We start from the raw sequence: 14,268 nt of genomic DNA, 5'->3' as shown, positions 1-14,268 counted from the left end.
AATATTCCTCTCTAAACTGTCCTAAAACCCGTCTTCTGTCATATGGTAGTTTACTAGTGGCTCATCAATCGTGTGGCAAGTACTCTCTATGAGGGTTAGTTCATGTTTCACTAAAAGCAAAAACCGCAGCAACTTTGGCACTGCAGCTTACTTAAATCTGTCCACAATTCTTATTTGTATCTGATCTTTTTGTGAATCAGTAAGGATGGAATGCTCTTTTCCGTCTTGTTCAGGGGTAACCTTTGCATACCAAGGTATAATACCGATCCTTCAAGCAAAGTGTCCAACCCTAAAAGTGGGCCTCGCTATTTCTGCAGATATATGCCACTAACACTGTCATAAAAAAATCACCCTTTATTCTATGAATTGTCTCTTTGTCTTATATTCCCCTTCACTAGAACCTCATCAATAGCTTTCATCATGTTACAATTATCTTTGCAAAGAGGGACAGTGTTTTGTTTACCTTTCCTGGGCCGTCGTTGACCAGATCTGATTGGTTAAGTTTTTCTTTTCACTTGCCATACCCTCCAGGGTGCATAGCAAATACCAGTGACTGAAGTACTCAACATGGGCTGGGCACAGGTGGCTAAGCTGGTCCCTAAAGAACTGGTGCCCAGCTTCACTCAACTGGTGACCAACACCCATCTCATTGTCCATTCTGTCAAAGCGGTATGAAAATAAAAATGGCATGAAGTAGGCACTGACTTCAAGACTGGTGAACGGAAGCAAAGTTAACTTCAAAGTCACCCAGTCTTTGCTACTTTTTCCAGTTTTATACAAAGAATGAATGGCTTTTGAATGAAACGGTCATTGGATGAGTTCAACATTTTCTGAAATCACACAATCCAAAACCTAAATCTACTCAAATGAACAATCAGGCAATTTCTTTGACCAGAATCTCATAACTACCACAACATTTTTGCGACAAGCAAAGCAAAGCCAGATTTCTTTTCATAAATTTGAAGGAAAAAACAAAAAAGATATACACTGAGACATCCTCCGAATTACTGCAGTACGACCCACATCATGGATTTGCAGTGATGAACTTGTGAGAGACTTGAGATGAAAAAACAAAGACATTTGAACTCAACAATTTCCTACCTCTGTAGCAACGCACAGCTGACCAGCTGCGGGCAATGGCCACAGGTGAAGTCATCCTCGATTGGGGCTGGTAACCACGGCAACATCCACTTTCCATCATTAGCCAGCTTGGCACGCAGGCTGATGTAGTATGCAAGCTGGTTTCTTAAGTGTATGAGTTCTGGTGACAAAAACCAGGCACGGTAACAGTTGAGTCACACCCTTAATTTCTTAGGTTCTTGGTGTTTTGTAATTATTCTGAACCTTCTTCTCAGGGATTCTGGCATTCCAATACTCCAACTGCTCTTACGCAAGAGATCAAGTCAATATAATCTGTTACTGACCTCTTTTGTCCATGTGATTAGCAGGGACAGCCAACATGGCTCCTGTCTTCAAATACAGCAACAGACCCAAGTCACTGGCTGGGCCGTCCAGAACGTCATCCAGCATTAAACTGTATAACACTAACTGAAAAGGAAAGGAAAAAGAAGATAGTGAGATTGGCAAAGTGTGAAGCAATGGCCCCCCAAAAGTTATCAGAAAACCTAAGAGTTTGTTCAATCTTATAAACAACTGCTCTTTCAAAATTCAAAAAACTTTCCATCAATCAGTTTTCATTCCACTAAAACTTTAACTTTCACCACAGAATTATTCAAGTTCATATTAACCACTTCATGCCGGGGCATTTTTCAATGTTGATGATGCTGAGCCGCCATGACTATCATTTTTCCGTTTTCAAAATCCTTCAAAAATTCATCATTTCATTTAACGGTCGTTTATAGCCGCACAGAGTAATCTGTAGGCACTACTCTAAGTTGACAGGTGACCTTCATTGACGCCTGAGTGTTTCAGCCAGGCCTGCAGCCTTGTAAACAGAGCCCAGATTGTGCGGTGTTATACAACTGTCTTTTGTTCACGAACCTGGCTCAGTGCACTGCTGACCTCTTTTCAATAGGGGCCAGATTAGCGTGCAGTGGTGCTGTGTGGCTCATCACTGCGGCGGTGGAGCGCTTTTGTCCCTGGTGGTAATCCGCTCGCTCTCAATGCCCGAAACTCTGGTATACCGTTTCAAAACAAGGCTGGATTATCACCACTTTTGAGAGTGAAAAATGTTGATAATGCCCAGCAGCCTGGTCTTTTGTTCGGAGTACGGTCTTTTGTTACAGGGCCCTGTTTCCTTTGTCCGAGTTCGGAGACCCGGGCCACGCATATAAACCATACGTCTCCGATTCCGGAGTCCCCGGCAGGAAGTGGTTAATAGGCAATCAAAGCAAGTTAATTTTGTTTGGACGTCTCATCCAAAACAAATTCCATTCACTTCACTATCTGATAATTACACTTCATGTTAAATATACAACAAGCAGCAGATTCCCAAACTCCTCCTACCTGACTCCTGTGCTCGATGGAGTTGGTCTGTCGTCCAGTTTTCAGCTCAAGGGGGACAGTCATCTGAGTCTTCCTGCCTTGCAGATTCCGTTGATGAATCTTGACACAAAATAATCAGCAATTACTTGGGTACTGACAAGAATTCATTCAATGAGAGGACATCAATGTGAGAATAAATCGTCTGAGTCTCAAAGCTTTCCTCTCTTGTATGAAATCCAACATTTTAATCAAGTGCCAAGTCACAAAGAAATAAAGAAGGTAACAAAATGTACAAAGAGTGTTAAAAAAAGAGATTGCAACACGTAAAAAGGATTTGTAATTACATAATCAAAAGTGAATTTGGCGATGTTTGGCTGACATAAAAGTTTTGATTTGTTATTTTGGCAATAGTCAACCACGCAACCGTCAAATGTCAAAATGAAGCTCCTCCATGTTTCATCTCTGGAAAAGATTTCTAGGATTCAGTCTGAATCTTGGAAGTAACTTACCTTGACTTCTACTGTCAAATCCACCTTGCCTTTTGTCCCCCACCTAGGAGACCAGACTGTTTCTTCAATGTCCTTCACCCCAGAAATACAGACATTATATTTCTCACTGTGGTTCTGTCCGGGCCTACGAGATTGGGGAATAATGAACATTGTTTGACATTACAAAAATGTGAAATTAAAAAAAAATCAGTGGAAGAGCAGCGCAGTAAAGTAAAACATTGCCTTGGAAATCAAAACGCTGAACGAAAGGGAGAAGGAAATATATTAAAAACAATTAAAATGAACAGAATTCAACAGAAATAGTGGCAGCCAATGCATAATGATGCAAACAGAAGGAAACGGTGATGATATGTACATCGATGTAAAGTTGAAAGCTTGTGCAAACAACTGACATATCCCAGACACGCAGTCACAGTAATGCCATTAACAACATGCTGAATCTGTTTGCAGGAAAACACCACCAGTTAAGTTTCCACAGTCTATAGGAGGTGATAGAAAATGTTGTTTATAATGGATGAATTTGTAACTTAAGTCTCACAGATTTGAAAATTAAGCAAAAAAAGAAAGATGCTGCATACAGCAGACTCTAACGGTTGTAATACCTTAAGGTCTCCTATTCATGACTTCAACCAGATCGGGAAAAAAATGTGCACTACTCAAAAAAGTTAAGGACCACTTTTTAGTTTGTGTATACTTTTTATGTGAGATATTTTACTGCTGAAAATGTGCATTTGATGTTTTGAAACATTTTTTAATCTTTTATTTCAATGAGATCACCATGTTGACAAACAAACAAAAAATGAAAAAAGTAGACCCCACTCATTGCTTGGAAAAAAATTACAAATTAAGGAAAAAGTGGTGCTTAACTTTTTTGGGGTAGTATATCAATGGTGTTGTGGGGTTCAATGGCGTGAATAAAGTTTAATCTTACTAACTCACATTTTGACATCTACTGTGGCACTCTGCTTTGGATTTGGTTGCAGATATCTGTCTGCCCATTGCTTCATAGGTCCAACATATTCCTGAGCTTCATCAAGAACATCTTGCTCAGTCATACCAACAGCATACCTAGCTCCGAAGAAATTAGAAAGAGACCAAAGCGTAATGCTAGGTTGAAATTGAAGTGCCACAAATATTGGGTGTAAATTATTCTTTACTTCTTACATCAGAGTCTGCAAAATGCATAGTTTTGCTGCACACTAAGCACTTATATCTAGTATATTCTAAATATCGGGCAAATTGATAACACTGTGAGATATATTCACTGATACAAGACAATGAAGGGTTAGAACAGGGCTTATCTGTCGTAACCAAAACGGAAAAAAATTCACAACTTAAATTGGACTAAATTAAAAAGCAACATTTTCAGTCCGACCACCAGGTGTCTTTTTTCGACTACTCACATGTCTTTGAGGTAGGGCAACTGGTGCGAGACTCTGTCAACAATCTTTAGAAGACTTTCTGCAGCAAAATTCTTCCCTTCTATCGCCTGAAATCGTAATCAAAATAATAAAAAAAACACTGAATGCCGAATATCAAGAACAGATTGTGGATGACTCTTCCCTGTGAGTCTAGCGTGTGGTACATTTAAAAACTTACCCCGCCAAAATACATCTTTAGAAATTGTTTGTGGAAATTGCTTTGTGAAAATTTGAAATTAAGAAGTCATGAAGCATGGTTTTATAACTTTGTATCTCACTCTTTTTCTTTTATGTATTTCTGTTAAATTAACAAATGAAAGAACCTTTTGAATAGGTTTGAAAGTCTTCTATTTTTATTTGCAAAGATTCATATTTCACTTCCCAAAACTGCATTGAGATCTAGGAATGACAGGATAAGTTGGTAATATTCTTTCTATTTGCTTACAGAGACATGTTATGCATTATAGTTTGAACAAAGTCAAGAAATAAGTTACCTTATCGAAAACATCATGGAGTATGGTACCTAGGAGCATGGGTTTACTTGCTTTGTCCATTCCCTAAAAAGAAAGGTTGGTGTTCATTTATTGGTGAAGAGAAATGACAGCTTCCATTGATGTCGCTCAAATGAAATGGACTAGAACTCAAGCCAAGAATTAATTGGGCAATTGTCAATGTCTAATTGTAATCAATGAGTGATGATTAAGTCACAGCTTAAAAAGTGGAGCTTTAAAAAAGGACCAAATTTGTAAAATGCCATTTAAATTTGTTTAATTCAGATCACCACATAGAGCGATTCCTGTCCAACATGAAGCTAAAACATTTTGTTCTCAAAATGAAATTTGATTCTATTCATGTCCGTTTTAGAGAGAGATATACTCACTTTAAACTTTTCACTCAGCACTGACCTGGGACAAAAATACCAAAAATACCACTCATTCGGATGAGTACTAACGGAAAAAATGCAAATGAAATTACAATATGAAGATTCCAATGAAGGCTTCGTAGACTGTTCACACAAAAACTTACAAACTAATCCGCGACAACATCACTGAGATGACACCACAGTGTTACATGTCTCACGCTTTCTCAAACTTGAGGTGGATATTGATGTTGGCATTTTTCAAAACACAAATGTGCACAAGGTGATGCACGACAATAATGGATTCTGATTGTTGTCACTGGGTTAGTCAATAGTTGTATGCTTTGAATGACTGCTGATGTGTTGAATATCACTTCCTATATTACAAACTAGGGAAAATCAGAAGTAAGTTGAATATCAGCGTCAATTTGACGCTGATATTCAACTTATTGTCTTCAAAGAGCTTTGCATTTGCTGATTTTTCTCTCATACACTATGGATACTCTCACATGACCTTTGCGGATGGGCAAGAGCACCCTCAATAGTTCATACACAGATCCAATGGGAAACTGACCTCCTCATGCAGCGGATACTGCGAGAGATGTTGGTGCCAGTCAGCAGTCGGTCAGGGTGAACCACCAGAAAGTGATTCTGCTGGTCTATGGTGCACATCCCGCTGGAATCAAACCGTCCGTGGACGGCTACCATGTCGCCTTCCTCCACCAGAGTATTCAGCCTTGAGAGAGGAGTTGCAAAGTTTGGAAAACTGAGTTACTTGCACGATGCAAAGAAAATGCAAACTGATACTTGGGAAACAAGTAACTGACCTAGTAGTGTATTGTTTCCAAAGGATTGAAATTGGTGGAAAATAAAATATACACGAAATAATTGCCAGAGGGTTTGGAGGGCCCCACAGAAGCATAGGGTCTAGGATATGTACATTTGTTTGCCTAGGGGCATCCCTTAAAATACTCATTTCTTGTGTTCTATGTCAACTTCACATATAAAAACACTGTAATGGAAAACCAGGATTTTCCCAATTTTGAAAGTGATTCTTTGAAAAATCCTGACAAAAAAATACTGAAATCAAGAAAACTCCTGACAAATTTCACACTACCAGCCTTCACTCTAATCAGAAACTAATGTAATGGAAGCATGAATGACGAATTTTGCATGATTTGCTGTTTTGGCCCCACCTCTGTTGTACTGAACCTAAGCAACATTTCTAAAATTGCCAAGGAAGTAATATGAACATGTGACAGATACTTCAAAATTTTTGAAAAAGGGAATCTTTTCCTTGCTTAGTACTGTGAGCTTCGTAAACTCAGAAATATAACTCAAATGTTACAACTAGAAAACAATTTGACTTAAATGCGGAAATAACAGTGAAATTCACACTTACCAAGTTCCCTTTAGGCAGCAAACTTTGTTCTTGTGCTCTGTTAGACAAAGCAACTGTAACTTCTTCTCACTGCAACCAAATTTAGAGCATTTTCCATTTTAGGATTAAAACACTGACATCCCTCCATCTCATTCTTTTAACTTTTTGCTAAATGTGACAACCACCGAACACATTTTTCGCCTGTGGTAATGTTTACTCTGTGAATGTTTCAAGATATCTCTTTTGGCAAGTTTGAAATGGTTATGTCTTCAAGTTGTCTTTACCTGCCGCCATCTTGGATGCCTGTAACCCTGTAACGGTTCAAGTCGGCAGGAAGAGGGGCCGTATTCTTCTGGGAAGTGCTTTTAAACGGTGATAGATGACTGAATTCTCTAGTGACCTGAGACTCAATGCTATCCAGTTTCTTCTCCTGTGTAACCAAAGCAACAAACTTCAATACATATTAAGAAAAAAAATCAAATTCATATATGGATTGATACCTCTAAAAAAAAAAAATGGATTGACGCTTCTTTAAAAAATTAAAATCTGCAATATAAAATGTGCTATACACCTTAACCATTGCTTACTATCTTAAAGCTGATTGGTCGATATTTCACATTTGTAGTGTTAACAGAGTGATATTTTCTCCAAATCACACTATACGTCTTGTCATGCTTTCTTACCCATCTTCTGCATGTGTTTCTCTGCTGCACACGATAATGCTCATATCCAAAATGTCCAAAAACAGTGAGCACCTTGACTCTTGTGTGTGCATGTTGTGAGAATTTGTGTTTTTAAGTAAATGCATCTTAATTCAACGCCTCATTCCCAGTTCATAACAGCAAAAACAAAATGTCTGCATACTATACAGTGGAAGGCATGGCCACACATTTTTCTGCGCACAAGTTTCCAGATGGATTTCAACTGACCATACCTTGGCATTCACACCAGTCTCCATGTACTCCATATCCATGGCCGCAAGAAATGAGTCGTTGAGTTGGTCTTCCCATAATGCACCAGTGCCCTGACTTGACAGGACATTCTCCTGTGATGACAACCAACCACTGTCCTGAACCACTGAAGGTGGATGCTGGTCCTTGTCTGAAATTTCACTCAAGTAAGGCTGAGCATTTGTTTCCCTTTGTACGGGGGGCTCTGTAATTCCACCAACCCTAGAATCCTGCAATTTTTCTTGAACTCTCATGACACTTGGTGAGTTTCTCTCTTTCGAGATGGGGGATCCTGTCCCTGTGGGGTCAGACATGTTGGTTTTGTCGACCAGATTTGTTGGGCTAGTATCAGAGCTAGGGGAGGGTCCAGCTTTGGAAACCTCACTATCCCCGGATAAAACGTTTTCTTTTTCGTCTTGAAAAAGTGACTTTTTGGCTGTCATAACTGAGTGGGCTTTTCTGTCAACAAGGACCTCAGGGATCCTCTCAACATTTGGAGAGGACAAATTAATTTCCCCACAACATCTGTCCGTATCAGAATTGTGAACCTCATACACTGGGTGACTGGTTAACATCCGTTTTGCATAGGGGGAGTTCCCCTTACAAGGGGATCTCTTCCGAGTATTAAGCCGGGTTTTAAATGCTGCTGGTTTTGATTGACCACTGCTAGTTTTATGCAGGACCGATGCCTTGAGCTTTACTTTGGATGGTCTCAAAGCAAATGGATTTGCTGATTTCTTCTTTGCACTTGAGTCAAGTAAATCTTTCTCTGAAGCATCATGGCCTGATATCTGATCGTCAATTGAATCATCTACAGCAGTGGAAACCAAAAAATTCTGCAATTCTTTGCAATGGTGAGATTCGTCTGCCTCCAATTTACTAAATCTGCTTTCAAACAAAATTTCACTGTGTTCTGTCTTAATAAGGTTCCCAAGTTTTGCTGGGCTGTCGTCTGATCTCTGCTTCTTTCTGAAGGTCTTTGAGAGTTTTGAGGATGGTCTGGCAGCATGGATCACATGTTTACCTCGCAGGCTTTTGCTTAATTTCATTTTTGATTGATTAGAAATAGCACTGTCTATAGTTGGCAAAATTGATGATGCTGCATACTCGTGGAGCATCTCTTCTAATGGGTCAAAACCTTGCTTCTCATTCACGTCCAGATCACATTTGATGGAAGGATTCACCATCTCATTAATGTCCTCCCGGGAGTGTTCTGATGTTTCCAAGCAGACAGATGATGTCAATTCTGCAATGACTCTTGGTCTGTCATCTTGGTAGGCATTTTGGTTTGGGACCAGTCCGTCAGACTTGCTTGCAAACGGATTGCGATCAGGTTTGCTTTCTGTTCCCTGAGATTTTGCAAGTCCATGACAGAGCAAACTCTGATTAGTCGGCAGATCCTTTCTGACATCCACAGTCTTCACTGACTGGGCATACTCTTGAAGCATTTCTTGGAGCAAATCTGGAGAGTCAACTTTTCTTTTATTAACACACGATCCTGTGTTCTTCCCAAGAAATTTGAAGGAAGATGAGTTTTCTCCAGGTCGACCTTCACCACTACTTCTTCTTGCTCCCCTACGCGAGTGTCTTACTCTACCCCTTGAGGAGGTGTTTCTTTGTTTTATTCTACTCCGTGTTTCAGCCGTGTGCTCATCTTCGGGCTTGGCAGTTGTTGGGGTTTCTGGCACAAAAGTAGAAAAGGCAGCATGGATGTTTCTCGTGGGTGTCACGTCATCACTGTAGGGTGGCTTAGCGATTCTTGATTTGGTCTTGTTGGAGTTGATAACAATCTCTGGTGTTTCTGGAATGACTGGGTTAAAAAGACAGTTTTTCCTGAACATGTCCATGATTAACCTCTTTCAAGTATGAACTTAAAGTAAAAAATCTTAACCCCTTGATGATGGGAATTTCTTTCCGAAAGCCGACTCCAAGAATTCCAGCCTTGCTTGGCCACGAAGGCCACCTGCCAAACTGCAAATTCTCACTTTGTGGCCCTGCATGCTCTGCACGCTTTGATTTACACAGTGAAAAGGCTGATTGTTCGGTGGCATGCGGCTCTATTCACGCTTCCACATTCTCGTTGCCTCTTTTCAAAGTGGGGACTATTGTGAAGCTGGTGATTATGATGCAAATTCGGTCTTTTCATTTCTGGGCTGCACACAAAGGCCAATTACCATATATACAAGAGCCAGGGTATGCCTTCTTACACCGTGTTCGCTCTAGCGTGGTCCAAGAATAATAGCTGAAAAGTGGGCTGAGGATCTCAATTTTTACGTCGTGTCTTGCTGCGTCCCGGCGCGAAGGGGTTAATTTTTACTCTGTGCGATTTTTGTGAAAGAGAATGCACGAGATTTGGTCATTATATCACGTGCTTGCGTGAAGCATTCGTTTCACTTTCAAGAATTGCTCGCATGTGCATGCATCTTGTCTAATGGATGGTGCATACTTGGTGAGAAAGCAAACACAAACGAGACATCATGACACCGTGATGTCATAACATCAAATAAAATATTCATAATGCCAACATTTAAACATTTTAAATGCAAGCGAAATTCACTGCAAGTTTCATATGTACAGTATGAGCTGGCCCTTATGAGTCGGATGTTAAAGGCCGGTTCACATTTGGCACGAAAGTGAATATGAACTAGATATCTGATCAAATAGCCACACTGTGAATTTGTAAACGTTTAACACATTTCAACTGCAGCAAATTTCAATGCTAATGACTTTCACTCTGCTTTCACATTCCCCTGAAGTTAGTGAAGCATGATGTGGCCTGAACAGCATACCTACCAGTTATTGGTGATCCTTGGCTCTCTTGCGAGGCAATTTTACCGGGGTAGCCGCTAGGCTGTCCTTCGGGTTTGACGCATATTGTGGCTTCGGCTTTCTGCGAGGAATTTGTCTTGGATGTTTGTACAGGACCGAGACTTGAGAAATCCTGACTGTTGTTCTCAGCATGCTGAATGTTCCTGATAGCCTGTATATCACTAATTCTGTCATCTTTTGAGGAAGTTTGCTGCAGTTTGTCTTGCTGCAGATGTCTGGCAATCAGGCTGTCAACTGTAAGAGGTTTCTCGCACCCGTGGTCAGATTTCCTTGCAGAAGGCTTCTCTTTGCCTTGGGCCGGTTTGGCAGGCTTTGCATTTTTCCCATTTGTAGAGGGAGGGCTCTTCAGCTTCTTGACTGGCTGAAAATCACAGTCGTCATCATCAGCTGTTATCTTGAAGCACTGATGGGAGGCGGTAGTTTTAGGAGGAAGTGCTGTGGGGGGTTTTGAGCCAGGCAAGACCTGAGTAAATAACTTGGACTGCCCACAGGGTGGCTACGAGAAAGAAAAAACACAATTATTTATATTTTGATGTTAAAGATAAAAAATTACTCTCCTATAAAGGAAAGGAATACTTATGAATGACCTGAAGCAATTTATGAAATGAAATCAGGTAAGCCTAATCAAGTTGGAAAAGTCATGCAATTAGTGTTCAGACATAAATTTGCAATATTTCATTGAATTATGGGGAGATTTCATGGTGAATAAATTTTATTGAGACTTTGTAAATTTTTATTAAGAAATGTTTGTGTTATTTTGAAGCAAGTAGTCTTTTACCTGTTTTGAGAAGAACCTGTTCAGGGATGTCTGACCTTTGATGAGTGTACCTGCCTGGAAAAATTATTTCAGAAATTTTGGAACTCTGAATTGTCCACTCTTGGAAAGTTATATCCGACATTTCAAAATAGTGAAGAGGGGCAGCAGCAGACTTTGTTGACGGAGCATAAAAATCTGATCTTAATTTTTAGAAATCTGATTTACTTTTCAATTTAAAAAAACACAAAAACAATTGTCAACCCTGGAGTAGAGGAAGCAAGTGGCCTACGCCTCATGTGTGTCCCACAGCGAGGTTCTGGTTTCAATCCCATTGGTCCATTCTCACATTTGGCATGACATCACTACGAACATTTAACACACGGCAAAGGGGCGAATCTAAGTTTGTGCTATTCAATAGTGCACAAAAGTTCCCTGATGTCTGACTGCGAGAATGGCCATAACATATTTCTTCCCGCCAAAAAAGTTCCAAGGGTCTATCATCCTTTATTGTTCGGAGATGAATCCTACATTACATTGCAGTCTTGGATATTTGACTGGTTGAAGGTTCTGGTGAGTGATATGCTGCTGGTGCTGTATACTGGTACAGTACCTAACCATGTGTAGTGAATGTGGTTACTATGGTCCGTCATCTGGTTCCATGGTTGCATTGACATTATGAATTCATGCTCATGAGATGGAATTCAGACCTTCTGTAATTTCAGATTTTTTCCTCAAAAAGATTTTCCAGGGCCTCCGATCAAGAAAGGAATTCTACACTGTATTGTAGAAATCACTTTAAAACAATGAATAAAATTTCTACTTTCTTGGTGGACTCACTTATGACTCTCTATATCTACTTGACCTTGAGTTCAAGCGGTGAATTTTGTAATTATATTGTATCACTCCCATGAAAAAAATAATAAAATACAGATGCAGGCAAAATATCCACTTCATTAATCTGCAGGATATTCCAATTTTGTTTGTTTTTTGGCTCTTTTTCCCAAAAAGCCAAGAGAAATAGACAAAGCATAAAGTCAAAAATTGCATCAGGTCTTATTTTAGAGTCTAAATCCAAGTCAGTGTCAATAGAAAATCATCATGACAACGGCAAAGTTAGCATGACCACACAAAAAACCCCACAAAAACCAAAAGCAATGTGCACATTCTGTTTTTTGAAAAACCAATAAGGCATTTTAGGCCTATACTTATGAAATGATAGGCTGATCAATAAATAAAAACTTCAACATGTTCTCAGGGACGAAAAACTTGCAAAGACAAAGTTACAGGGCGGTAGGCTTGGTTATTTCGTACATAAGTTGAATGCATACACAGGCAGACAGGCATGACAGGCTTACCTCTGATTTCTTTGTCGTCTTGCCCATGATCAGATCAGCTAGCTGCACTTCAGCCTTTATTTGAAATTTCTTGGAAGACAAACTCTAACTAAGCTAAGGCTTAAGCCCAGACTCGACCAGCTACATCATGACGGCCTACACTGTTGTGCATGCATTGCATTGTTGACGACGACCCGACAATCATGACGATTCCAAACTTGACATGTTATCATGTTCGGCAACACATGGCACTAAGTAATGACACCAAGCAACTACGTTAAAGACCCACGCACAACCATGTTTATATCAGGCTTAAGCTGTATTTTGCACAAAAGAATCTGTAAGCCTAGAAATAATCACCGAAATCAGTCATAGTCTCTACGAAAAGAAGTCACAGACAAGCTTCGCATGGAGCGCTGCGCTGGCGATATGGACGATAGCCATGTAAATTACGCGCGGTAACACAAATTTATTGCGCCCTCAAGCGTTCAATATATATGCCATGAACTTCGGCGGATCAAGGATTTTCCAAAAGGTGGGGGTGGGGGCGTGAACTAAAGTAGCAATGACATAATGCGAGCTAGCGCATGGCGCGCAGTCCTTACAACATGCTGCCCAGGGCCCGCTTAAGGGATTCTAGGACTGGATTGAATTCTAGGTGCACTGTGGTGCAATTTCAGGGAGTGTGGCCCCGCTTTTTCTTCATTGTTATTTAGTCATTTTTAACCACATTCCCTCTGCATCCGCCCTGGTTGAAGTGCCATAACGATGCAATATACCCTCACTTACTTTAAAATTCAGGAAAATAGTTAATACAGTCGAAAGACACATATCAAATCAAAGTGGGAATTAACATATTTCATGTTTGTTCCATTTATATGGAGAGGCATACAACCTGGCAGCTGGTTGACAAAGATATTTCCTGTCAAACATTACTTCGCTGTAATTTTTTCCTTTAAACACAACTTTCAGAACCACTTGCATGCAAATTTCTCAGACGTTAACGCTTATTGCCCTGTTCAGAATTGGGCTTCCTTCATGTTATAAAACAGAGAGTGCCAGTCACAAGCCATAAGAAACTGACTTGGTCAACAAATGAAATTCAGATGATTTATTGGCCTCAATATGCTCGTTTTTGTCACTGGCTTCTATAAACAAAAAAGGAAGGGCTGTGTTCTTTCAAGCACGATTCCTTTTGTTTTCGCCATTAATTTTATTCAAGATATCCCCCCCCCAAAAAAAAAAATCTTATGTCAAAAAATACAGGAGAAAAAAGGGACATTGATTGAGGAATCCAAATTTGAGACACTCCAACAAATTCTTTCTGTCCAAGAACTTCCAGCTACAGCTAAAACAACTGTGCCTTGTTTGGTTCCCCCAAACTGACACCGTCACCTCCTTCAGCATAACAAGGCCCGAGAGGTGACTTTTCACAAACAAAAAATCCTTGGACAGTTCCTTTAAAGTTTAACACAGCAGCACAAGTTGACATTTTGGACGGTTGAATATGTTTGAATGTTTGCATCTTACATACACCTCACACACTCTGCCGGTTTTAAAAATATTGATAAATCAAACTCAAGCCACTGCTGGCATGTGAAGATATCTCACAATTTCAAGCCATTAAAATGGTGAAATGGCTGACTGCTATTTATCCTCCAATTCCTCAACATTTCATAAACACATTTCCTGTTATTAACCACATACGGCCCGCTGCTTTTAAAAATGCAGTGCACACATACGGGTGAGTTTCAAGATTTCAAGTTTTCAAAATTCTTTATAA

At 39.9% G+C, this 14,268-nt stretch overlaps 1 protein-coding gene across 2 annotated transcripts in view; it reads right to left on the bottom strand.

The window, feature by feature from the left end:
- dna2 (DNA replication helicase/nuclease 2) overlaps positions 1-13,424 on the bottom strand; it is a 30,421-nt gene extending 16,997 nt beyond the window's left edge. For both annotated transcript variants that reach the window (XM_087133902.1, XM_087133904.1), the window contains exons 1-16: positions 12,507-13,424; positions 11,173-11,226; positions 10,359-10,890; positions 7,550-9,375; positions 6,900-7,045; positions 6,637-6,705; positions 5,809-5,970; positions 5,256-5,280; positions 4,870-4,932; positions 4,358-4,443; positions 3,894-4,022; positions 2,955-3,078; positions 2,467-2,565; positions 1,425-1,548; positions 1,102-1,261; positions 464-658 (exon numbers count right to left, since the gene is read on the bottom strand). In XM_087133902.1, coding sequence (XP_086990028.1) covers positions 464-658; positions 1,102-1,261; positions 1,425-1,548; positions 2,467-2,565; positions 2,955-3,078; positions 3,894-4,022; positions 4,358-4,443; positions 4,870-4,932; positions 5,256-5,280; positions 5,809-5,970; positions 6,637-6,705; positions 6,900-7,045; positions 7,550-9,375; positions 10,359-10,890; positions 11,173-11,226; positions 12,507-12,533 — 3,821 coding nt within the window. In that variant the 5' untranslated portion in view covers positions 12,534-13,424. The remainder of the gene's footprint in view (positions 1-463; positions 659-1,101; positions 1,262-1,424; positions 1,549-2,466; positions 2,566-2,954; positions 3,079-3,893; positions 4,023-4,357; positions 4,444-4,869; positions 4,933-5,255; positions 5,281-5,808; positions 5,971-6,636; positions 6,706-6,899; positions 7,046-7,549; positions 9,376-10,358; positions 10,891-11,172; positions 11,227-12,506) is intronic.
- Between the last annotated feature and the right edge of the window lie 844 nt (positions 13,425-14,268).

The sequence above is a fragment of the Acanthaster planci genome, linkage group LG03, assembly GCF_054643075.1.
Source record: "Acanthaster planci isolate LZ-2023a linkage group LG03, COTS_SCS, whole genome shotgun sequence".
Taxonomy (NCBI): domain Eukaryota; kingdom Metazoa; phylum Echinodermata; class Asteroidea; order Valvatida; family Acanthasteridae; genus Acanthaster; species Acanthaster planci.
This window is presented reverse-complemented; position numbering and strand designations above follow the sequence as displayed.